This window comes from Bidens hawaiensis, unplaced genomic scaffold (genome assembly GCF_021521415.1).
Source record: "Bidens hawaiensis isolate Kalapana, Puna unplaced genomic scaffold, B.hawaiensis_p1.1 tig00000599_1, whole genome shotgun sequence".
Taxonomy (NCBI): Eukaryota; Viridiplantae; Streptophyta; class Magnoliopsida; order Asterales; family Asteraceae; genus Bidens; species Bidens hawaiensis.
In genome coordinates, this window is record NW_027491036.1 from 2,660,444 (window position 1) to 2,685,618 (window position 25,175).

Below are 25,175 nucleotides of genomic sequence, written 5' to 3' on the forward strand. Positions count from 1 at the left end.
CGTCCCAGACGACGGTGCTCGACTCGGTTTCCGCCTTGTGCATCTCCCGTTGTAACTCAAGATCGTGGACTCGTTTTCGGAGTCATTGAATCTCTTCAAGATCGCGGACTCGTTGGCGGAGTCGTTTGATCTTCTTAAGATCTCGTGGGTCGGAACAAATTCCACCGCTACCTCGGTCGGCGAATCTGCGAACATGACGTTGATCTTCTCCACGAGCACCTGAATAGAAACCCCTCCTTTCGTTGCCTCTGTCGGCGAATCTACGAGGAAGAAAGTGTTCATCTTCATGTCGAGCCATTTGAGAACCAAAAGCTCTGATACCAACTGATGCAGTTTCAGAAGCAATCAATGGCTCGAGAGACTCATGATTAATCAATGACTATAATCGAACCAAGGGTTCAAGAAACCAAGTTTCATAACTTTATATTCAATAATCAAAACTAAATATCATTCCATACGAAACATAGTTTATAAGGAGTTCAAACCTAACAAACTAGATAGGGATAAACATTAAAGTAAAGATAAACTAAAACTAAAACTAAAAGGATAATTATTAAATAAAAAGAAAACTAAAAATATTCAAACTTCAAATGTTTAATCCGTATCAAATATCTAGAACATAATGATTGACCAAGTCGTACAATAATAACAAAAAAAATCTTAATCAGCCTGGTCAAAGAATTTTATCATAACTTGTCATTTATCCGACTACGTTTCTTAATATTCAATTGCATACTCAATTATGAACGATGGTGTCACAAAGTTCATCGCTCACAATTTGGGTTAACGAGTCTAGTCAGATTTTTTTATTTGAATGAGATTTAAAAGCTCAAATTAGAATTGGTCTAAGTAAACAATATATTATTTTGAAAATGTGGCAGGTACGGGACATTCTAAAGTTGAAGATTGGTTAATGTGATAATTATGAAAGCACGTGTGGTATATCCTACTAACAAGTCAATTTTCTAAAAACCTGTTATTTTATTTTCTCTTTAAAGCACTGATCATATAATTATATAACTGAACCAGAAGACATTCTTCCTAATATATATTTATTATTCAGTATGATAAAACATCAGAAGTTGGACAAAAGAAGTGCTCACATATTAACCCAACCTAACCTGTTTGATCTAAACTTGAAGTGCCCCATTTTAAATTGTGATATGAAGACACTTTGACCCTCACTTTAATACATCTTTTTTTAATACATCTTTTTAGATTCTTGAGACGGGATGTCAGTCGTCCATACTGATTTTGACGCTTTAGGCATGACTCACCCAGGAACACCATTAAGAAGGAAACCCATCACTGTGGAAAAACCCGCTTGAGTCAGGTTTCAAAACTGAGACCTCAAGATCCCAAACCTTAACCATCATTCCCATGCCATTGAACCAAAAGGCCAATTACCACTTTAATACAACTAAAATAGACCTCTGAATCAAGGAATGCAGGGAGTAGTAAATAGTTACAATCTTTATCTTCACTCTTCCTCCTAGTTTAGGATGTGAAACTTTGACAAATCCAACACAAAAATCGTTGGTTTGTTCGGGACCAAATGGTTTCTGGTCAAACCCGTGAACACATGTAACCAAACAGGTTACTATTGTGTCAATCGACGGGTTCAAGAATGGTCTCTTTTAACCCATTTATTTAAGTCATTTTATCTTATCAAAATGTTTATGTAAAGCCTTAGAATATTTAGGCATCTTTATGCAAATTTAAAAGCTTAAAAATAAGTTGATGTAGTTTACATGTAACTGGTTCAAAATATATAAATAATATTTAAATTTTAAGTATTAATAGGCAAAAGAAATAAATAAGATTTTTTTTCATTTTTTATAAACAAGTCTAATTTGTGTGAAGCTATGAAGACATGTGTACGTTATATCCTGATTCGGTTGTGTGATACAATTTATTTATTTAATTTTTTGTTTTGTGTTAGGTTATGTTTGAGTTCATGTAAATATGGCATGCTGCATCTTACAACACACCATGACGAAGACTACCATTTTAACACACAACATATTAGATAACTCTATATTATTATACCATTTAACTTGTCATGCTTTCTAAAATTGTTTTGGATATTTTTGTTTGCCGATGTTGCTTTATAATGTCATTTTCTTTTATACGTATTAGAATGTAACTAGATGAACATTTTAATTCATTCCAAATATAGTCGGTTCTTGTGAGAAGTACTTGATTATACATTCTGAACACCGCTAACTATTTGAATTTATTATTTAAACAACATGTGGTGTATTTAAAATAAAGATATATAAACGTGAATCGTGCTTGCGTTTAGTGTGTCATTACAACTTTCAGGTATATTTTCGATGGGCCGATCTAATAAAACAACATTTCGATGGCCCGACCCGGTAAAGCTTATGGGTCAGGTAAGTTTTCTCGTGTTGGTGGTTCAATTCCTTTTAAATTTACAGAACAAACATATATGGTACGTGGTTTGCAAGTCATATAAATTGGCAGTCCAGCATCAAACTGATGGTTAATGGGTCATCGTTCTACTTCCGGACATTAGCCATTGCTTTCTTTGTTCTGTATGTATACATTAAATTTTAGTTTTTCTGTAAATAATATACTCCAAGTGTTTGATAAAATGCCTGAATGAAAACCTTTACTTAGTTTTTGGGAAGATTGTTTTTGTGTGTGTTGCTGTTTTTGTATTTCGTTGTACGGCTATCGGTGAATCTAGCGTTTTGCTCGTTTTAGTAAAATTTTGTTGATCGTTAAAAAAAAAAAAGAAAAACCCTTTAGTTTTTAGGTATGAACTTAAGTACACCAGAAAATGAAAGGAACAAAATGCGTCACCTCTCACGTCTATTTTGTCCCTACAGTACAATCACTTGTCTTTTTAGGAGAAAATATTAAGCATGCAACCGTTGACTGACTGACTTAGTACACACAAAGACTTGCACCCAAATGTCATGTGTTGAGCATATCTAACACTCCAAACCCCACATGAAATTACTTCATAATTACAATCCATTTTCAAGTCTTTCTTTCATTGTGCCTGTTAATATTAGCGGCATTGTTTGCTTCACCTGTGTTCAAAACTAGCATTTATTTTTCAAACTTTTAATATTAACAAATCCTTGTTAGCTCGAGGGGAATGGGGCCAACCATCCCCGTGATCATCGTTTGGTTTATTTTTGGCTTCTCTAATTTATCAAGTGTTTGTGGGAATAGTGAAGGTATGCACTTTTTCATTGTTCTTGATCAAATTTAGTAACTTGCTGCATTAAATTCAAGGGAAAGTTTTATATCAATCAATCAATCAATCAATCATACCCAGTGGAATCCCACCAATAGCAAAGCTATAAGTAGGGTCTGGGGAGGGTGGGATGTAGGCACACCGTACCTCTATCCGATGGGATGGAGAGGTGGCTTCCAGGGAGACCCTCAGCTCAAGATCAAGGGAAAGTTTTATAGATCATATAAAAGAAAGTAGTTTTGTTTCTAGGGAAAATAACAAGGATTTGTAATTAATTAAACATGTGTCCCTTATATTCTTTCACCTCTCTGTAGATGTGCCTAGGGGTTTAAACTAGGGGTGTGCATGAAACCCGAGTTTGAAACTGACGGTTCGGTTTTCGACTTTAATATAAACCAAAATATTGGTTTTGGTTTGGTTTTGTGTTTTGTGAAGAACTGAAAAAATCAAGCTGAACCAAAATAACCAAAACAACCGGGAAAACCATAAAAACCGTAATAACTTATCCTTAAGCATTAAAACCGAACCTACCAATGACTAAATGTTATTCAATTTATTTTATCTTTAATTTTGAACGTATGTATCTTTTATTAGCTCTTAACATTGTATGCCCAACTGTTACATAATCTATTAACCATTAAATTATTTTAAGAAAGTATTAGGCCCAATATCAAGATTTTAGGTCAATTTTTTTTGGCACAATTAGGAACACCGAAAAAACCAAATTGAATCCGAAAACTGAAAAAAAACCAAGATAACTGAAACTGAACGGTTTTAAAAATCAAAAAACCGAAAATTTGGTATTCGGTTCTGTTTTAGTCTAAAATCGCACCAAGCCACACCACACACACCCCTAGTTTAATCAAGGTGAGCCTATCCAAGCCTGAGCTTGGATCGTGAGTAGTTTATTAATTTCGAGCTCAGCCCGTTTGTTATTTGTTAATTGCTTTATTAATTTACTTATATATTTAACTTATTTTTATACGTAACATAATAAATATTATTTAGTTATTTTTATCATAATTTTATATATGATCATAATATCATGTGAATATAAATTTAACATATGAAATATAAATATAGGCTTGTTTGGGCTAACGAGCCTACTCCAGCCCGATTAGTGAGGCCAGAACTCGGGCTCAGGCTCATTTTATTATACACGCTTATTTTTGGGCTCGGGCTCAAGCTCGTTTAAGCTCAACTTGATTCGAGAATTTACTGGGTACATTTGTTTGTTTAGAAATCTCGTGAAAATTATGATGGTGCTTTTAGGGTGAGAACATAAACAAATTTGTATGTGCAAAGCAGGTGTGCATTAACTGCCCTGAAGAACAAAGTAAGTGATCCTAACGGTATTATGCAAAGTTGGATGCGACCCTCCCCAATCCATGTACATGGTTTCATGTTACTTGCAACCAAGGCAGTAGTGTTACTCGAGTGTAAGCTTGTGTTTCAATTAAATTTTGAAGTTTTTTACCTTTTTGTTGCATCAAATGGTCTGAAGAAGAAACTTGTGGTTTGTCTGGTGCAGTGATCTTGGAAGCGCCAGTTTGTCGGGTCAACTAGTTCCTGAGCTTGGCCAACTTACAAACTTACAGTATTTGTAAGTCTTGCCTTCTGGGTCGGTTTTGGTCTTAAACCGATCCAATAACTGAGTATCTGGTTTTTGGTTTTCACAATGGGTTCGGTTTGGTTTGGTTTTGAATTTTTCGGTTTTGCGATTAAAGCATCAAATTTTTGGGCCAAAAAAGAAATGACCGAAAATAATGAATTTGGATCTGAAACTTTGGGCTTAATTCTTGTTTTTCAACTACTGATTATTTGATTATTACACACATGTACCTAAAATTTATGGTCTACACCATATTTATGTTTTAATAAAATTACTTACATTTAAAAATACAAAATATAATCCATAAATTTTATAAAACAAAAGTAATATTTTTTCGGTTTCTACAGTTTCAGTTAGGTTTTTTTATATTCACCACATGCAAAACTGAAACCGAACCAGAAATTCGGTTTTTGAAAAAACACAAAGCGAAACCATCGGTTTCAGGTTGGGTTCAGTTATGTCTGTTATTTTAGTTTCACGCACATTTTATGTAATATGTTTAATTCTTTCTGTGAATTAATTTAATTTTGCAACAGGGAGCTATATGGTAATAACATTACTGGAAAGATTCCAACTGAACTTGGGAAATTAAGGAGCTTGGTGAGCTTGGATCTTTACGCGAACCGGTTAGACGGGAACATTCCTAACACATTGGGCCAACTTAAGAACCTCCGTTTCCTGTATGTTATCATGATCAAGTATTTATTATCTTTTTATGATTTTAATAATGTATCTGTTCTATGTGCAAGGATAGCCGTCTCAATAACAACTCTTTGAAGGGAAATATTCCAGGTTCTTTAACTACCATAGGTTCTCTGCAAGTTCTGTAAGTATAAAATCCAACCCATTGTATTTTACTTACTTTCATAAAATTATAATCGGCTAAATGTTTTCGGTTTCTTTCTATCACAGTGATCTATCAAACAACTTTTTGGAAGGACTTGTCCCTATCAATGGTTCATTTACGTTGTTCACAAACCTCAGGTTTGCTGTTCGTTGATATTTTACACTATATTGATGTTTTATTACATTATATATGATGTTGAACTACAAATTTCTGCTATTTCAGTTTCAACAATAATACCAACTTGACATTTTCTGCGATTAATCCACAATCTCCTGCACCTAATCCACCACCTGCTTCAGGTATTTTTCAATGCCATCATTAATTTACGCGTGTTTGAAGAATTCTTTATGTTTGACACAAGATAAGTTTTGCTCATTCTAAAGGAATGAACTTGTGTGATAATGACTTGTTACTTGTGTTATTTCTGCCCATGGGATAACTCGGAGTTTATTAGTTTTTGTCATCATAGTGTTATTGATGCAGTAGTATCGGGTTTTATTAGACCCGACCCGTACCCGACACAAGTGGTGATGACCCATGCGCCGATTGCATGGGATAAGGATTTTATGGGTGAGGAGTTGATTTACAAGGGATGAAGAATTATCTCTAAATTTGGAATTTGAATAATTTATTATTTTGACAAGATCTTTGCATTATTTTTGTTTTATATATGTTTGGTATTATCTCCTTGGTTGTTTAGAAACTCCTATATATACTTTGGAATTGATTGGAGAACAAGATTAGTTTTCGATTAAGTTTATTGATAAAGAACATTGTTCTTGGAACCTTTGGTTCGTTTTACCGCCTTTGATTAATCATGAGTTTCTTGAGCCATCGATCGCTTCCAAAACTGCATCAGTTGTGTTGGAATCAAGTTAACTATATTTAGGCATCTAAATGACCCAAACTTCCGGTGCATACTTTGGCGGGAAGTTTGTTTGCTTAATAAACGAACGAGCATTAACAAAAATTTTGCTCATTTTGTTATACGAACGAGCATATGCATACGCCTCGTAGTTCATTTAGGTTTAGAAATGTTCATTTAAACTAATTTATGGTTGTTTATGTTGTTGGTTTACGTTTGTTTAGAAACTGCCCATGCTATAACTCTTATTAGTTGATTTCTTCATCATTTTGGGTTATGTTGGAATCAATTTAACAATATTTAGGCCTGTAAATGAACTGAACATTCAATGGACAGTTGATGAGCTGTTTGGCAGTAAGCTTGTATATGTATGAACGAATGAACATGAACACACATCTCTTTGTTTATTCATGAACGTTCTTTTATGTTCGTTCATTTTAAATTAATGCATATGTTTGTTTATATTCATGAACATCTTTTACGTTTGTTCTTTCAGTTGGCAAAACTCCAACCGGACCTATCGCCATTGGAGTTGCTACTGGTGCAGCCATCCTTGTTATTGGACCCTTGATTGCAATCGCTTGGTGGCGTCGCAAAAAGTCAAGGGATCATTTCTTTGATATACCAGGTTCGTTAAATAACTTAACAACATCATAATTTCATTTTAGTTCCTAATGACCATTTTCTGCTCACTCATATTAATTTTCTGATATATTTGCAGCTGAGGTGGACCCCATGATTCACCTGGGACAGTTAAAGCGGTTTGCTCTGCGCGAATTGCAAGTTGCAACCGACAGTTTTAGCAGTAAGAATGTTCTTGGCCAAGGTGGATTTGGTAAAGTTTACAAAGGGCGGTTAGCTGATGGTGGTTTGGTGGCGGTTAAAAGACTTAGAGAGGATCGCTCTCACGGTGGTGAATTGCAGTTTCAAACTGAGGTTGAACTTATCAGTATGGCTGTGCACCGGAATCTTCTCCGGTTGCAAGGATTTTGCATGACACCAACCGAGCGGTTACTGGTTTATCCCTACATGGTCAACGGTAGCGTTGCATCATGTTTACGAGGTATTTGACTATTTTTACTACCATCTTTGACTTGTATTGGTTTGATGCATGACTTTTTGGACAAAAGCTTGACTTTCTTTGGTCAAATGCATGACATTTTGGTCAATTGCATGACTTTATTAGTTTTTTAAGTCAAATGCTTGACTCATTTTGGGCAAATGCATGATCGTCAAATGCATGACTTTTTGGTCAAAGGCACGACTCTTTTGGTCAAATGCATAATTTTTTAGATAGACGCGATACACAATCTGTGCTTGATTGGACGACACGGGAACGGATTGCGCTGGGTTCCGCGAGGGGACTAGCTTATTTGCATGAACAAAGTGACCCGAAGATCATACACCGGGATGTGAAGGCTGCCAACATACTATTGGATGATGAGTTTGAAGCGGTTGTGGGAGATTTTGGGTTGGCTAAACTCATGGAGTTCAAAGATACGCATGTTACAACCGCGGTTCGTGGAACGATTGGACACATAGCTCCCGAGTATCTGTCAACTGGCAGATCATCAGAAAAAACGGATGTCTTTGGGTAAGGTATAATGCTTCTAGAACTTGTCACGGGCCAACGGGCCTATGATCTGGCCCGCCTTGAGAATGATGATGAGGTCATGCTGCTCGATTGGGTAAGCATCCTCCAACATCACCGTGTGATTCTTGATTGTTTTTAGCAAAGTTCATGTTTCTTAGCTTTATGATCTAAGTTTGAAGTTGTTTACAGGTTAAAGGGCTTTTGGAGGATAAGAAGTTGGAGACACTAGTGGATTCGGATTTACAAGGTAACTATGTGAATGAGGGAGTTGAAAAACTGATACAAATAGCTTTACTGTGCACGCAAGCTGCACCGTTGGATCGCCCCGCGATGTCAGAAGTGGTTAGAATGGTTGAAGGGGAAGGTTTAGCCCGTCGATGGGAGGAATGGAAGGAAAGAGGGATTTCCCGCCAAGAATTTAGCCATACAGAGATTCAAATTCAGTATCAGTATTATATTAACCCGGATTCATATAACCCGAGCAACGACCATTTGTCTGGTCCCAGATAACTGAACCGCGACTTATGCCAAGGGTTTGTGACAGATTTGCTAATTAGTCAAAACTAGCTTGTTGGGTCAAGTTAGCCTGTCAACTTTTGTTTAATTTATAATTAGTTAATGTATATAATATATGATTCTAGACTTGGCATATTCAAACCAAGAAAAAGATAAAACGGCTGTAAATCGTTTTAAGCCAAAATTGCTACCTCTAAAAACACTAATATCTTTGTTGATGGATCAATGTAACTAATGTTACAGGGTATGCCTTAACTTGTTCATTTTCCAGATCTAATACCTACTAATTAGAATCACAAAAAGTTGATGACTGAAAGAACGAAACGAGTCTTGGTAAGATCAAAGGACATCTTCCTTTCCATCCAACGCTCTTGCGGTTAACCTTGGACTCCTGCCAAATCATATTAGTTATAAAGAACCAAACAGATATCTTTATTAAAATGGCACATTTTAAGCCAAAGAATATTTATATGTGTTAATGAATTGATATAAGCTCTAGATGGTTAAAGCAGGAGAGTTGGGCGCGAATTTAGGTTATTTTTCTTATCCAATCAAACCGTTACAAATAATAATTCTCTCCTTTTAAATTATTTTTCTTTGCATATTTTCCAGGAGAATCATTATGCACCTTTTTCGTTAGGCGTTTTTCACCTATGTGGCGGGGCATTTTCCATTTACGGATGCCCTTAGATGTGAATGTGAGCTTTCTCATGGCTGGTTTAGACTAGCTATTTGTTATGTTGATTAGTATTATTTGGAAGAAAATCGTTTTTAGGAATGAACTTATGGTTGAAGAGCATTTTTCTTTGGTAGAAACTGGGAAATTAATTAGTGAGTGCAAATATATTCATAGTCACACTGCCTTGCTTCAGAAAATGAAAGATATAATAATTTGGATCACCCATTACGTTATTCTGGCCCTATGGCCTTCCTTGTCTTTTAGGATAAAAAAAATATACAGCCATTGACCAACAACTACAACACATAGACTTCTTCCATCCACTAATATATATATATATATATATATATGCTGCAAACCCCACAGGAGTGATTGCCTCATAATTACCATTTTCATAACTTACTACAAAGTTTGTAGCTTTTATTTGTGGCTGTTACCATTAATTTCCGGGGAATGGAACGGACCCTCGCTGTGATCATCCTTTGGTTTCTTTTCGGATTCTGTAATTTCTTAACAATTATGGGAATCTTGAAGGTACGTGGTTTTACATGATTTTTTATTCATTTTTCATATGTATCCTTCTAAAACATACCTTTGTTTGTATATTTTTAATTTAAAATGAGGATTTAGTGTTGGTTTCTTGCTCAAGATTTGTGATTTAAATAAGCTTGTCTTTTCAAATCATTTACATTAATTAATAATGTTTTCCTATCCATTTGACTTTTACAAGTAAATGGTTTTATTTTACAATAGATAACCACAAATCTGTGATATATATATATATATATATAATCTGTGATATATATATATATATATATATATATATATATATATATATTTGATGGAATGAAATCTTGAACTTTTACAAATGGTTGTATGAAAATAGAAATCTTATATTCCTTGTAAAGCTTTATATATATTGATATGGTGCTTCTCTGTATGTGCTAGACAGTTGATTCATTGAGTACCCTCAAGGCAAATTTAACTGATCCCAACAGTGTATTGCAAAGTTGGAATGTGTCCCAACCCAATCCATGTTCATGGTTTCATGTTACTTGCAACAATGACAGTAGTGTTACTCGAGTGTAAGCATATGGCTGTCAACCTGTTTCCATATATATTCGAGTTTTTATCTTATTTAGTTTGAAATTTGAAGAAGAAACTTATGATTTGGGGTTTGTCTGTCACAGTGATCTTCAAAACGCCGGTTTGTCTGGTCAACTGGTCCCTGAGCTTGGTCAACTTACAAACTTACAGTATTTGTAAGTCTTGCCTTTTGCCTAATGCATATGTTTAATGATTTTGTTAATTAACTTAACAAGTTACACTATCATTAATTCATTATTGTTTAAACATCAAAATGATGCAACTAAATATGCTAGCTAAACTAATAAAATATTCAGAAAAAAAAACCTTTTTGGCACCGACATTTTAACTTTTATCTATATATATAATTATGCAACAGGGAGTTATCCAATAATAACATCCCTGGAAATATTCCAACTGAACTTGGGCAATTAAAGAACTTGGTGAGCTTGGATCTTTACTTGAACCGCTTAGAAGGAAGCATACCAGACTCATTGGGCAACCTTCAGAAACTTCGTTTTCTGTATGATTTGACATCTTCCAGATTATTCTCGTGATGAAATATTTATTAACTTTTTTGTGATATTATGACAATCTACTAGTAAGTTAAGTTATCAATCCCAGTGTTGTCTTTCTTCTGTTTGCGAGGATAGCCGTCTCAGTAGCAACTCCTTGACGAGAACTATTCCATATTCCTTAACTACCATAAGCAGTCTACAAGTTCTGTAAGTATAAAAGTTGGCCCGTTTTGCTTACTTTCATGCAGGTATAACTGATGCAAAGATCTAAAGTTGTTCGGTAGTTTCTATCACAGTGATCTATCAAACAACCTTTTGACAGGAGTTGTCCCTTTCAATGGCTCATTTTCGCTGTTCAAAGAAGTCAGGTTTGCTATCAGTATCTTGTTTGTTATTAGTAAATAATAAATAACTTGGATGATTATGTGATATTGACTTCAAAGTTTTGTTCTCAGTTTCAAAAATAATTCCAACTTGACATTCCTTCTGAATCCTCCACAAGCTCTGGGTCCAGCAGGTATGCTTTATTGTTATTTAACCCCTTTAGTTGAAAGAAATTATAACATTGGAGACGATTAAAAATTATCCCATTAATTAGTAACTTATAATAATCAATGGTAAACATCTACGTCATTACCATATCACATGTTGCCTTAAATATCCTTAATTGTGTGATCAAGTTCGACATGGAAGATACGGGTCGTTTATGTAATTAGTTAACGCCTAGTTTTGAATCGTTTATGTAACATTTGTAAGTCAAGTGGGTCTTTGTGTATATTAGGCTGTTATTAGCGGTTATAGGTAGTTATTTGTTAGTTATATAACATTATAACTACCAAGATAATTTATATAACCGCCAGTTGGTGTTTAGTTAACCGCCATGATGATGTCTATATATAGGATCAATGTAAACGTTTGTAACGACGTGTGTGTGTGTCGTGTCATGTCTTGTTCGTTCAATAATACAATTCGTGTTTCGGGTTTCGTCCTTTGTTATGTTCTTGATTGATAGTTGAATAGTTGTATATGCCACCATGATTTCAGGCAACACCAGTGCCACAACCACAAGAGCCATTGTGAGTGGAGTTGCTGCCGGTGGCGCCCTTCTTTTTGTGGGTCTCATTGCACTGGTCTGGTGGTTGCGCAGAAAGCCAAGAAATCATTTCTTTGATAAACCAGGTTGATTAATAATATAAGATAAGTTTCTGATTATGGTTCCTAACGGTCTTTTTCTGCTCACTCGTTAATTCTCTGATATTTGCAGCTGAGGAAGACTTCACAATTAACCTGGCACAACTAAAGAGGTTTTCTATGCATGAACTACATGTTGCAACCGCAAATTTTAGTAACAAAAACATTCTTGGGCAGGGTGGATTTGGTAAAGTTTACAAAGGGCAGTTAGCTGATGGTGTCCTGGTGGCGGTTAAAAGACTTAGAGAGGATCGCTCTCACGGTGGTGAATTGCAGTTTCAAACTAAGGTTGAACTTATCAGTATGGTTGTGCACCGGGATCTTCTCCGGTTGCAAGGATTTTGCATGACACCAACCGAGCGGTTACTGGTTTATCCCTACATGGTCAACAGTAGCGTTGCATCATGTTTACGAGGTATTTGACTATTTTTACTACCATCTTTGACTTGTATTGGTTTGATGCATGACTTTTTGGGCAAAAGCTTGACTTTCTTTGGTCAAATGCATTACATTTTGGTCAATTATATGACTTTTTTAGTTTTTTAAGTCAAATGCGTGACTCTTTTTGGGCAAATGCATGATCGTCATATGCATGACTTTTTGGTCAAATACATGACTCTTTTGGTCAAATGAACAATTTTTTAGATAGACGCGATACACAAGCTGTGCTTGATTGGGCGACATGGGAACGGATTGCGCTGGGTTCAGCGAGGGGACTAGCGTATTTGCATGAACAAAGTGACCCCAAGATCATACACCGGGATGTGAAGGCTGCCAACATACTATTGGATGATGAGTTTGAAGCGGTTGTGGGAGATTTTGGGTTGGCTAAATGTGACATTCGTCAATTTCGGGTCTCGTTTGTATTCGTTTTTGTATTCGTTTATCATGTAAACCGACCCATTTTGTAAACCAAAGCTTATGATATAATCAAAATGATGGATTTTATGTTACAATATTGTTTTACACTTGTTGGGTCTTGAAAACATTCTTTTCGGTCCTTAAAACTCTTTAAAAATGACTTAAACCAAACTTTGGGGACCATTATTGCCATTTACCAAACACTTGTTTGACCATTTCAACCATCACATGCATCTTTACCCTATTTGTATGAACCATACTCTTACCATTATAAAAGCAAGGCTCCATACACCATTTTGGTTGTTCATCTTCTCCAAATCTCTCTCAAATCCAAGTATTCATCTTCAACATTTTGTTATTTTGATTTCTTAAGGTCAACTAACTATAGTCTTTCATTTTAACTTTTTCATCTAATATTATTAACACTTGAATATGGTGGTACAACATATATATAATACACACCCCTTGTAACCTTTATTTGTTACTTCACCGACTCCGGTTGGTTAAGTTTCGAATGTCATAAGGCAAGGCTTCATGGAGGACTTCGTGTTCTTGATATATATTTACACACACATAACTTATTATACATATCACTTATGGCTAACTTCTAACCCTTTTTAGTTTGTTCATATTATTTACAAGTTCCATGGTGTGGGTTTGTATAAGACTAACCTCGGTTTAACCGAAACTAGTCCAAACCGGAAACCGAACTTTTGTTTACTAGTTTTGTTAAAATAGTTGTTTAAACATGTTTATTGCTAGATTTGAGTTTCAAAAATCATTTTTACAAGTTCTTTGATATTAAGCATATGGAATCCATCTATGAACTCGTTGGGAGATGGAAACCGAACTAAACCGAAACTTTTGCTTAAAAGACTTGTAGTTAACTTTTTAGTTGTAAAATTTAAGTTTTCTTCATTTATAAACCAATATACAAGTTCTATGATATTTGGGCATGCAGAAACCATCTATGAACTATTTGTGAGATGGAGACCGAACCAAACCGAACTATACCGACTTTTACTCGCTTAAGACACACAAGTATGTTTTTAGCTATCAAGACTTGTATATTTCTTTAAAAATAGTTTACAAACTGATTTTAATTATTTTCTTAAGTACTTGGAATTGTTGGATCCAACTTGATCTCATCACATAGTTTGGACCGACAAAACCGAACACTCGCTTAACGTGTGTTGTTAGTTTTAAACAATAGATCTACATACTTGGTTAAGTGTTAGTATATTTTAATGAGTTATCTCATAACAATTAATATGTTGGAAAGTTGACTTTGGGTTTGACCATTTGTCAAGACCCGAACCGACAACCCGAACACTCGTTAAAGACCCGTTTTAGTATCTTTGTCCCAAAGGAACTTGCATTTTAGCATTTTCCCCCACCTTATTACTTAACATTGGTTAAGTAAATATTAAGGTTAGATACTTTAACCCGGTTTCGAGCAAACTTACTTTTTTAAAGGATTGTTATTATAAATTCTTAAATAGTTACATTTTAAACCTTGAACTTTAATTGTTTACTTTTTGCAACAATTATTTTATTTAAAGATCTTCAAGACAACCATTCTAAATCCAAGATTTTATTGTCATTTAGGTCTTGCTCGTTAAACTTCATCCATCCGGTTATTCATTTTTTACCGATCAAGTTTTATACTTGAACGTGAGTAACTTCATACCCCGTTTTCTATCTTTTATTTTGGGGGTGACATTTCATCTTATCTAAACTAAATGTTTTATACTTGGGTCTTAAACCACAAACGTTGTTGTATACTTTACTTGAATAATTGCTCGATTTGGTGTTCTATGCTTATTTGCCTATCTGTTTATCGCTTTTGGATGGTGGAACTATAAATCCTAGACCATTTGGCAACCCCTCATGGCAAGGTGTCGTTAACGTAATGCAATTAACGATAACTATAAAATCCTAAACAATTTGGCAACCCCTTATAGTTGGGTGTCGCTAACTTGTTAGCGATAACTATTTATCCAAGTTTATAGCTATTATTTATGGTTTTGTATACTAGTTTTGTGGCTTTTCATACTATATATCTATTGTTCAAACTTATGAATTGCTCACCAACCTTTATGTTAATAAACTTTATTTTATGAAATGTTACAGGTTTGCATCTAGTTTGATTTTGGAGTTCGGTGAAGAAAACGTCACAAATACCGTTAGGATATTAGCAAAAATGAACAATATTTGATTTGTTATATTTTGTTATATTTTATTGTATTTGACTTATGAATATTTGGTTATGTGACATTTTCGATGTTGTGAAATGAAATGAGTTTGTTAAATATTGTCGCTTTAAATAGTGTCATGCGCTTATGAGCAATCGTTGCACTCCGGCATGTTCCGCCGCCTTTGATCAGGGTGTGACACTAAACTCATGGAGTTCAAAGATACGCATGTTACAACCGCGGTTCGTGGTACGATTGGACACATAGCCCCCGAGTATCTGTCCACTGGCAGATCATCAGAAAAAACGGATGTCTTTGGGTAAGGTATAATGCTTCTAGAACTTGTCACGGGCCAACGGGCCTATGATCTGGCCCGCCTTGAGAACGATGATGAGGTCATGCTGCTCGATTGGGTAAGCATCCTCCAACATCACCGTGTGATTCTTGATTGTTTTTAGCAAAGTTCATGTTTCTTAGCTTTATGATCTAAGTTTGAAATTGTTTACAGGTTAAAGGGCTTTTGGAGGATAAGAAGTTGGAGACACTAGTGGATGCGGATTTACAAGGTAACTATGTGAATGAGGGAGTTGAAAAACTGATACAAATAGCTTTACTGTGCACGCAAGCTGCACCGTTGGATCGCCCCGCGATGTCAGAAGTGGTTAGAATGGTTGAAGGGGAAGGTTTAGCCCGTTGATGGGAGGAATGGAAGGAAAGAGGGATTTCCTGCCAAGAACTTAGTCAGACAGATATTCAAATTCAGTATCAGTATTATATTAACCCGGACTCATATAACCCGAGCAACGTCCATTTGTCTGGTCCCAGATAACTGAACCGCGAATTAATTAGTGTAATGTTGTTAAGGGTTGTGTTAGATTGTTGTCTATATGTTGTCCATAGGTTGTGGAGGTTGATTTTAACCTGTCAACTTTTGTTTAATTTTACAAGTAGTTGCTGCATAAATAAACCTGTTTTAACCGCTATTTTGAAGATTGGACCGTCTGGGTCCAGAAATCCAACAACCGGAAGCTACAAACGGTTTATATTTAGCTGAAAAGCCGCCCATTAAGAAACCGGGTTGAACCAGAAATGTGTGGGGTGATTGAAGCAAATTCTGGAGTATAGTGGTTGGGTATATTTTACAGAGAGATGAAAGTCCTGTGTTTTACTTCATTGTATAAAATTTTAAGAATTCAAGAAAAGAGTATATCATATTATAAGATGTAAAACAATTGAAAGAGTATAAGAAAACTTACCACTAAAATATGTATCACTTCTCATGCACACACCCATGGACCCACAAAAGATCAAAAGTTCAGATAACAGAGATTAAATATTTGGACTTGTAACTGAATATTGCATATCAAATTAGAACACATTTTGTTGTGTAAATTTTCAATATATTGTGACTTGGTTCTTTTTATTTTTTATTTTTTATATTTTCAACCTTTTATTCTATTGTGATGCCATCCAGTTCTAAAACCAGTCCAAATATTTAATATCTTTTATCAGCTGTTCTGATGACTGGTCAGGTTATGAAAACGATTGTTTTAACTGGTCAAAATTGCAAGATCCTTTAATATCAAAAGAATATTATACGCATGTGTCTTAATTTCCTCATTATCAACTAATCCCTACAATGAGACCCACAAAAAATGCTGAATGACAAAAACAAAAACAGGTCCCCGTAAAGAATCAAATGATGTTTTCACTTCTTTCCAACAGCCCCAGCACGCGGCTTGCTTTTAACCTCGGCCTCCTAACAAACACACAATCATATAATCCATTTCATTATTTCTTATTCTTAAGAAAATAAATAAATAAATAAATAAATCTCCCCTATCGATTATAACTTTCAGCATACCTGCGGCAAGTGCAAGTAAATGGTGGTCTTTGCTGTAGCTGGATTATGATTTTCAGCACCCTTACCCCAATCATAGCATACCTACAGATAACACGGGTATTTATCAAACTCAACTATCAAACAAATTTAAAACTAGATTACGCGCGCGATAATAAACGCATACCGCATATGCATATATGGAGCCATCATGGTTAAAGCTACTGCAAGGTATAGGTTGATTGCACCTTGACATTGCCTGCATGACCATAAATAACCATACATAAATATTTAAACAAAAATAACTTTTTATTTGAGTCATCCATCAAACTCACAATCAAGATCTAAGAATATGGATATACCTTTAATCTTTGTTTGCTATCCTTGTCCCAAAAATTAAAAGCACCATCCGATCCTGCAGTTGCAAATGTATGATGAACCTGAACACGAACAAATATATATTTTAAGGTTAGTGCATTTGAAAATTCATAACCATAAGTAGAAAATAAAAAAAAAGATATCTTACAGGATGGAAGTTGAGAGAGTTGACTGCATAAATCTCATTTCCCTCTCGGTGGCATTTAAATGTGAAATTTTTACTACTTTGTTGCTCATCAAGGTGATGCACACCTACCCGTCCTTCAATCGATCCAACCTATAAACCAAAACCCATCATCATTACATACGCAACTGTTAAATAAACGTATAATAAACAACAAAATACGCGCATACCAAGAAACCAGTTTGGTCGGGAAAGGCAGCAACACATCTTGTTTGGTACTTCAAAGGGGACACGATTCTCTTAAATTCTGCCTGTTTGATATAAAAGTCAACTCAGTTTGACCATTTTATAAAAAGTAGAAGATACAATATAATAATAATAATCTGAATTTGAGTTTACCTGAGGGTTTTGTAAGTTAAATGCAATAAGATTTCTATCAGCAGTGGCAACAACCATTAAGGGATGTTTCACTGAAAGTGAATAGCAACGGTCTGGAAGTTGTTGTGTGTGAACTGGATTCGATTGTCTTAAATCCCAGTACCTAGAACAAATGGCATAAAATAAAATTACAAAAATAATAATAATAATAATAATAATAATCAAATCATGTGTGAAGTAATATAAAGAAAAACTAAACTAAACACAAGAAACCGCACCACCAGCAACATCTTACATAGAAATCTTACAATAAACTATAGTCTACGAGTGTGTACGGTTGGTTTGGAGCTCATACCAAACCGAAAACTAATATTTCGTTTTTGGGCTTTTGAATACAGATCGGTTTTGGTTTTTCGCTTTTGGCTCAAACCGAACAAAATACAGAAATCAAGTCCTGATCGATAATAAAACACGAAGTAGACGACTAACTCTAGTTTATACTGATCAGAAATTCTAACTCAAAAAACTGATGACAGCTCTTAAACCCTAACTCGTTTACATCTCATGTGTCTCTAGATGAACCCTAACTTGGTTGCATCTCACACATTCTACATATTCCAACAGAAAACTCATTCAAAGTGTTTGTAAACCGTTTGCTTTTGTTTTTTCGATTTTCGCTCAAACAGAATCAAAAACAAAAAAGTAAGTTTCTGAGTTTTTGTAAACTGCTTTTAAGTTTTTACAGTTTTCACAAGGGGTTGGGCTTCATTTTTTCTGTTTTGTCTTTCGGCCTTCTAACTTGTGGTCTGAAAAAATGACCCAAAAATGAACTTGGGCCCGAAACTCTGAGCCTGAAACTTTTTTATTAATAATAAATTGATTATTACACATCCGGGCTTAAATTTTGTATATTATAATCGACTAGTAATTAGACATTTGGGCATGAAATTTTTGCAAGACACCATTTATTAACTTTTTATAGTTATTTAGGATATGAGTTGGTTTTTCCTAGTTCAATTCGTGCACACATGTACCCAATACCTAAGTAAGTACACACCTTAGAGTTTTATCCCAGCTTCCTGAAACCAAAAGGTTCATCTCTGAAATCCAAGCAACCTGAGTCACGGGTGCGTCATGCATGGCCACAGTTGTCGGTTGGCCGCCAGACAATAAAGGCCACATCTTAACTTGCTTATCACAGCCACCAGAGAAGACCGTGGTTCCATCATCTTTCCACGATGAGCATAGAACCTGCATCAATCATTAAAATCAAGAAAAGACATAAAAGAAGAAAGGTAGTAAAAGAAGTTAGAGGTTACAGGTTGATCATGAGCCATGGCTGTCTTTGCTACACTGGTAACTGTATTTCCATTTTTGGTTACTTCCCAGCATCTCACCTGCACTAATAATAATAATAATAATGTTTTAAACTAATGATGTTAAGAGAAAGAAGCGAAAGTGTAAAGGAGAATAAACCTACCTGATTATCCCATGAAGTAGCAACAAGGTGATTGGCTTTGGGACTGAAACAAAGGCTCGATACACCATCCGTAGGAGGCGATACAACCTACAACACAATATCAATACTTCAATTCACCCACCAAAACCCTTAACCCACAAAAACCCTTTTCAAATTAACAACCACAATCACATTAATTATAGAAAAGAACACCATACTAACAGCAAGAAGATCAGAGAAAAACAACAAGAAGACCGGAGAAATAATAATAATAATAATAATAAGTATTGTACAATAATAAAAGAACCTCAGTGGACTTGTTTGGATTGGTATTGGCGGCTGAATTCATGCCGAACGTAGTAGACATTTGATCCAACAACTATTATACTATATTATGTTGCTCAAGACAAGAAATCAATTGAATTGATGTTTCAATGAACCCTAAAGAGGGAACAAGAAGAAGACCAAGGAATTTAAGGAGTCGGTTCACTTAAAACAGGTTTTGGGCTACTCTACGTCAAGCCCATTAAAGTCTACTTATAAAAACTTTGGGGTAAAATGTTTTGTTACTTTTATTATTCTTTTTCTAAATGTTTTTTTATTAAAATAAGTACAATGACCAATTCACCCTCATGTCCAAACCATAAGACATGACTTAACGAGAAAAACTAACTGGGTTAGGGTCAAAGAACAAACACAGTTGGATTTGTAAACGTAAATGATAAAACAAAACACCATTCAAAGAATACAATTATTAGTGAACAATAAGTACCGAGGATCCTTGATCCTGCGTAACCTGGAACATATTTTAAGGATAGCTGATCCAAAAGTCACGTAAAGATAACATATCCTCAACACAAAAATCTGTGCCTAACAATTGCCCCCAAAATGGCGGTTGTGAGTAGATAACAACTGGCATTTTGAATTCAAATCGCCTGCAAAAGAAGATTAGATGTGACAGGTTAGATATAATTATCACCTATCCTAATTTACCATCTCCCGCCTATAAATGCGACCACTTGTATCCGTTTATAATCACATTTCGGCAGTCACCAGGTATCCTTCCCTCTCCTTTCTTTTCGTTTTCTTTTAAAAATGTCTGCAATTTCTGTTTCTTCTTCCTCCGAGCAATCGGAATCAAGTGACTTCTGACCTCAAGGATTTCTCACTAACCCTTCATCAGAAATCTGCAAGTTCACTTACCTAGAAATCGATGACCTTCACTCACTGTTTTCTGCTGGTGTGGTTTTCGGGACGTTCGATTCCTCTGTCCGGAGTGACTCTTATTCCAAAATTTGGGCTTGTTTTCCGGAACAACCTTTCTTGATCGGTTATTCATACCCTTTTCTGCCATTTACCCAGAGCTTGTTTACACTAACCAGCATTAGCTATATCCAAGCGATGTCGATGCTTTTGAGAGTGTTGCATACCATAGAGAGAATCATTTAAGAGGAAGACATCGAGTTTAGGTTGTCGGAGCTATCATACCTATACACCTTAGTCACCCATGGATCTACCCGTTTTGTCTTGAAATCAAATCCACGTCAACCAACTCCTATCCTCAAAGCCACCCAAAATGGTGCATTTTGGGAAAATCAGTTATTTTTTGTTAAAAGAGACACCATTCCTGGAGGGTTAGATTTACCCAAAAGATGGATTAGGCAGGGTAGGATCTTAGATCCTCTGACAAGCCGGAGAGTACAACTTATCCTTCTTCTAACGTGTTTATTTCTGCTTTTCAGTTTATAACTTTACTTTACTTGCTGATCTTCCGAGAGTAGAGGAGACTGTGAAGAAGTTTCTTGCATTGGATCCTAAAATCAGGACATTTCAAGCCAAAGCCACTAAAGCCATTCAAGAATCAATTTCAGAATCATCAAGAGAGATGTCAAGTAAGAATTTAATAATACTTGATATTAATGAAAAATAAGAGGAAACTTATCTTTAATATCGTATTATGTAGGTGCTCACAAGTCTAGCAAATCAACTTCCTAGTTTTCTTTGGAAGACATTGATTGTCTCAATGTTGTTTTGGTCAAAAATCAAATAAGGATAATGTAACCAAATTTGTAATGTGAGGTTTAGTGCTATGTTGATAATAACGATTATGAAACAATTGCAAACAAGAATTGTGGATTTGTTGCGAGGAAAAGCCCTTGATCTTGGTCGGATCACCGGCACAAAAACCTCAGGTGATGAAAAATCGTTTATCACCAGTTTTATTAATCAAAAAGGGTGTTACAAGGTTTGGAGAATATGATCAGTATTACAATAAATTCTATGTGTGTGTATTGCTAGAGAACTATCAGTACTGCTAATGTGTGCGAAGTGATCAGAATGTGACCTAGCTAATCATAAACTTGGTTATAAACAAAAAATAACAACTAACTAAAATTCCTATCAATCCGCCACTCTCCCATTAGCTCCGTCCACGCCTCTTGACCACGTGCTGAATGAGTCTAGTAGCGAGATATTAGGTAGACTCGATCATATAGCCGGTATATCTATTAATCAGAATACCATTCAAACACAATTGTTAGTAAACAAATAATGCCGAGGATCCTTGATCCTTCGTAACCTGGAATATATCTCAATGATAAATGATCCACAAGTTACATAAGGATAGAGTATCCTCAGCATAAAATCTATGCCCTAACAATTGCCCCCAAAATGGCGGTTGCAGTGGATGACAACTGGCATTTTGAAATTCAAAATCCCTGCAAATATGTAAAGATGATTAGACGGGCTAGAGGTTATACTTAATGTGATTATAATAAACCTCGGGAACCGCTATTTCGCCTATATATTTCCTGCCTTAACCCTTTATATTCACTCATCACCAGAAATCAGGTATGCTTTCTTTTATCCTTTCTCATCTTTGAATAATATTTTCTCTCGAAACATGTCTGCCGATTCCACTTCTTTTTCCGATCAGTCGAAGTTAGCAGAAATGCAATCCCAGAACCTTTTTACAAACCCATCTTTTGAAATCTGTAAATTTACGGACCCCGAAATCGACGGTCTAATTCCCTTGTTCCCATCGGAGACTATTTTCCGACCTTTTGACTCCTCAGTCCGATGCGACGCCTATTCGAAAACTTGGATATGCTTCCCTGCTTGTCCCTTCCTCATTGGTTACTTGTATCATTTCCCTTCTTTTACCCAAAGCTTCTTCGATGCGACCAGAATGCGCTATATTCAGGCCATGCCGATGATCTAGAGGATCTTGCGCACCATTGAGAGGATAATAGAGGATGAGAACATTGAGTTCAGTGTCCATGAGATATCACACCTTTACACCTTAACTATTCATGGAACTGATTCATTCTAAAATCTAAACCCCGACAACCATCTCCGATTTCCAAAGTTACCCAAAATGGTTCCTTTTGGAGGAATCAATTTTTTTTTTTGTTAATCGAAGCTCCATTCCTATTGGGGTTGATTTACCGTTGAAATGGGTTAAAAGGGGTAGGTTGTTGGATCCTTGAAAAAGCTGTTTAGGATAAACGATCCTTCTTCTAATCATTTAATTCTATTCTTTCTTCTTGCAGTGGATAACTTTGCTTCGTTGGCCAACCTACTTGTAACAAGAGAAAAAGCAAAGAAATTCCTTGCCCTGGATCCTGAAGTTCGCACCTTCGAAGCCAAATTCATAGAGGCTTTTTGTGAAATCTCTTCAGAATCCACCAGCATAATGTCAAGTAAGATTTAAAGTTGTATAATAAAGTGAAGTAATAGAAAACTTATATGTTCCTTGTGCTTTGTAGGCGCTTAGAAGTCCAACAAGTCTGTCAGCAGATTCTCCTTGGAGGATATCGATAGTCTCATAACTCCTCAAGTCGTCAAGAAAGAAGCTCTAAAGGCAACTACCACTTCCGAACCAAGAACCACGGCCACCCGGGCCAAATCAGGAGCATCCAAGAGGAAAAGATCTTTAGAATCAGAAAGTCCTTTTGATATGCGCATTTTCGTAAGTATCCTTGATCCTGATATTCCTTATTTATGAATCAAGTGTAACACCCCGGCTAAAGCGGAATACGCCCGAGTGTGACGTACAGATTGCTCAAAACACATGTGACACTATTAAGTGACAATAATATCATTAATTAATTTAAAAATCATACACATAAGTTTGTAACAAGAAATACAAGGAAAAATACAAGAACAATTGATATGGTCTAAAATATACATATTATTATATAAATATTTCCTACACTTTTAAGTTCTTTTGAGCCAGGTTTTTATTGAATAGTATTCTTAATTGGTTCAGATGTGGGTTTTAAGGTTTTAAAAGTAAACAAGCTAAATTGAGTATTTTTATTATTTTAGAGATCAATAAGTAATAATAATAATAATAATAATAATAATAATAATAATAATAATATAATAGTAAGCATACAAACTAAAATCAAATGTATAATTGATAATTAGAATATTCATGTCATAAGTATTTGTTGTTTGTCTCGTGCAGTAACACCAAAAGAAAGAATAATGTTATTTAATTGGGTCTGAAGGAATTATTTTGACGAAAGTTCACAACTAATAATAAAGGGATGAAGTGGGCCGCCAGTTGTGGGTTTCTAAAAGTTATTGAAGTCGGTTAGTTTAAAAACTTGGACAACAAGATTGTTATTAATGTCTTAAGAGGCCGACATATTATTATTATTATAAAAAGGGGGGCAAATGACAATTGGTGAGCTCTCCAGAATTGGACAGAAGGTGGGTTAGTCAGAGTTCAACGCAAGAAGAAGAAAGAGGCAAGAAAGCCATTGGTTCGACAAGATCGTTTGGGTTCAACACCTACTCAACCAAGCATCATCATAATTCGGTTTGAATTTATTATTTTAATTATGAGCTTGGTTGTTGCACTTAATTACTTTGGTTTCTTTGATTTTAAGATGTTAGGCTAAACTTTTTAGACTGCCTAGGTCGTGATGAACCTTAGTTCGGTTTGATTTTATTTGGATTTTCGTTTCGTTATGGATTTTATGTTCCAAGTAAACTGTTAAGTTTGATTTGATTGATGCGTATGATTGCTTGGTTTTGTTTACTTGAATTTATTGTTTCACATTGCCCTTGTTGATTGTTTTATAGGATAGGGTTTTGTTAGGTCATTTACTCTGTATTCTTGGCTAGTTTGTGATTAATATGCATTAAAATCATAGAAACAATAAAATCAAGTAAACAGATAAAAGTGAGCTGCTAGTCTAAAAAGCTGTAAAGTGATAGGCTATTAATAGATCTTTGCTTGTCGGGATTGCTAGATTTAGTTCTTCGTAAGGAGTCCGTCTAGATTTGATTGTCAGCTTAGTCTATTAAATTAATTGAGTTTGCTTTGCTATCTTTTGAATTCCGTGCTGTAAGGTAGGTTTTCGTCATAAAAGATACTTAGACATAAGCGATTAAATAACCGTAAGGAAGTTTAATAAAACTAGTGAGTCTTAAAACTTGTTAGAAATCCATAGGTGTCTTCTTGAAGTTCAAGGGTCATGTTCGGGTTTTCTGTCAAGGGTCTATTTTATGATCCCGGTTCCATAACTTGTGTTTTTCTATTTAAATTAATACCCGTAACTTTGGGGATTCCGGCCTGGGTAGTTATTTTAATCATCTGAATTAATCCAAGTTTTCTAAATTGTTTATTAGTTAAATTAAATTAGGTTAAGTTTAATTAATTAATTAGTTAGTTTAAAGTAATGATTATGTTTTATAATTACTTTATTAATTAGGGTTTGTTTTAATTAATTTAGTATTTAGTTAATTAAAGTAATCGTTAGTTAATTATTATTGAGTTTTAATAATT

The 25,175-nt window shown here is 35.1% G+C and overlaps 1 protein-coding gene and 2 pseudogenes across 3 annotated transcripts; 2 read left to right on the top strand and 1 right to left on the bottom strand.

Moving 5' to 3' along the window:
* The first annotated feature begins 2,810 nt into the window (after positions 1-2,810).
* On the top strand, positions 2,811-9,150 carry LOC143636835 (BRASSINOSTEROID INSENSITIVE 1-associated receptor kinase 1-like; annotated as a pseudogene). Its single transcript, XR_013154317.1, has 11 exons — positions 2,811-3,216; positions 4,541-4,671; positions 4,764-4,835; positions 5,381-5,524; positions 5,599-5,670; positions 5,757-5,828; positions 5,914-5,990; positions 7,053-7,184; positions 7,278-7,619; positions 7,850-8,244; positions 8,340-9,150. The product of XR_013154317.1 is annotated as a BRASSINOSTEROID INSENSITIVE 1-associated receptor kinase 1-like (transcript).
* Positions 9,151-9,410: 260 nt separating this feature from the next.
* Positions 9,411-16,148, top strand: LOC143636846 (BRASSINOSTEROID INSENSITIVE 1-associated receptor kinase 1-like; annotated as a pseudogene). The gene is made up of 12 exons (XR_013154324.1): positions 9,411-9,886; positions 10,298-10,430; positions 10,536-10,607; positions 10,811-10,954; positions 11,085-11,156; positions 11,246-11,317; positions 11,405-11,466; positions 11,994-12,128; positions 12,214-12,555; positions 12,786-12,974; positions 15,389-15,609; positions 15,705-16,148. The product of XR_013154324.1 is annotated as a BRASSINOSTEROID INSENSITIVE 1-associated receptor kinase 1-like (transcript).
* Positions 16,149-16,759: 611 nt separating this feature from the next.
* Positions 16,760-19,824, bottom strand: LOC143636660 (protein RAE1-like). The gene is made up of 11 exons (XM_077104199.1): positions 19,683-19,824; positions 19,397-19,483; positions 19,236-19,313; positions 18,974-19,167; positions 17,938-18,079; positions 17,769-17,849; positions 17,563-17,691; positions 17,399-17,476; positions 17,224-17,295; positions 17,061-17,141; positions 16,760-16,955 (listed from the first exon to the last, which is right to left on the bottom strand). The coding sequence occupies exons 1-11, from the start codon at positions 19,740-19,742 to the stop codon at positions 16,905-16,907; spliced, it is 1,053 nt and encodes a 350-aa protein (XP_076960314.1). The 5' UTR covers positions 19,743-19,824; the 3' UTR covers positions 16,760-16,904.
* Positions 19,825-25,175: the final 5,351 nt, after the last annotated feature.

What these genes read in the sequence shown, in the direction of transcription:
- LOC143636660 (XM_077104199.1), bottom strand. Translation starts at nt 19,742, where the DNA reads ATGTCTACTACGTTCGGCATGAATTCAGCCGCCAATACCAATCCAAAC. An exon ending in CCATGGCTCATGATCAACCT is followed by an intron (nt 19,168 to 19,235) that starts GTAACCTCTAAC and finishes TGATTGATGCAG; the next exon opens with GTTCTATGCTCATCGTGGAA. An exon ending in ACTCTCTCAACTTCCATCCT is followed by an intron (nt 17,477 to 17,562) that starts GTAAGATATCTT and finishes GTTCGTGTTCAG; the next exon opens with GTTCATCATACATTTGCAAC.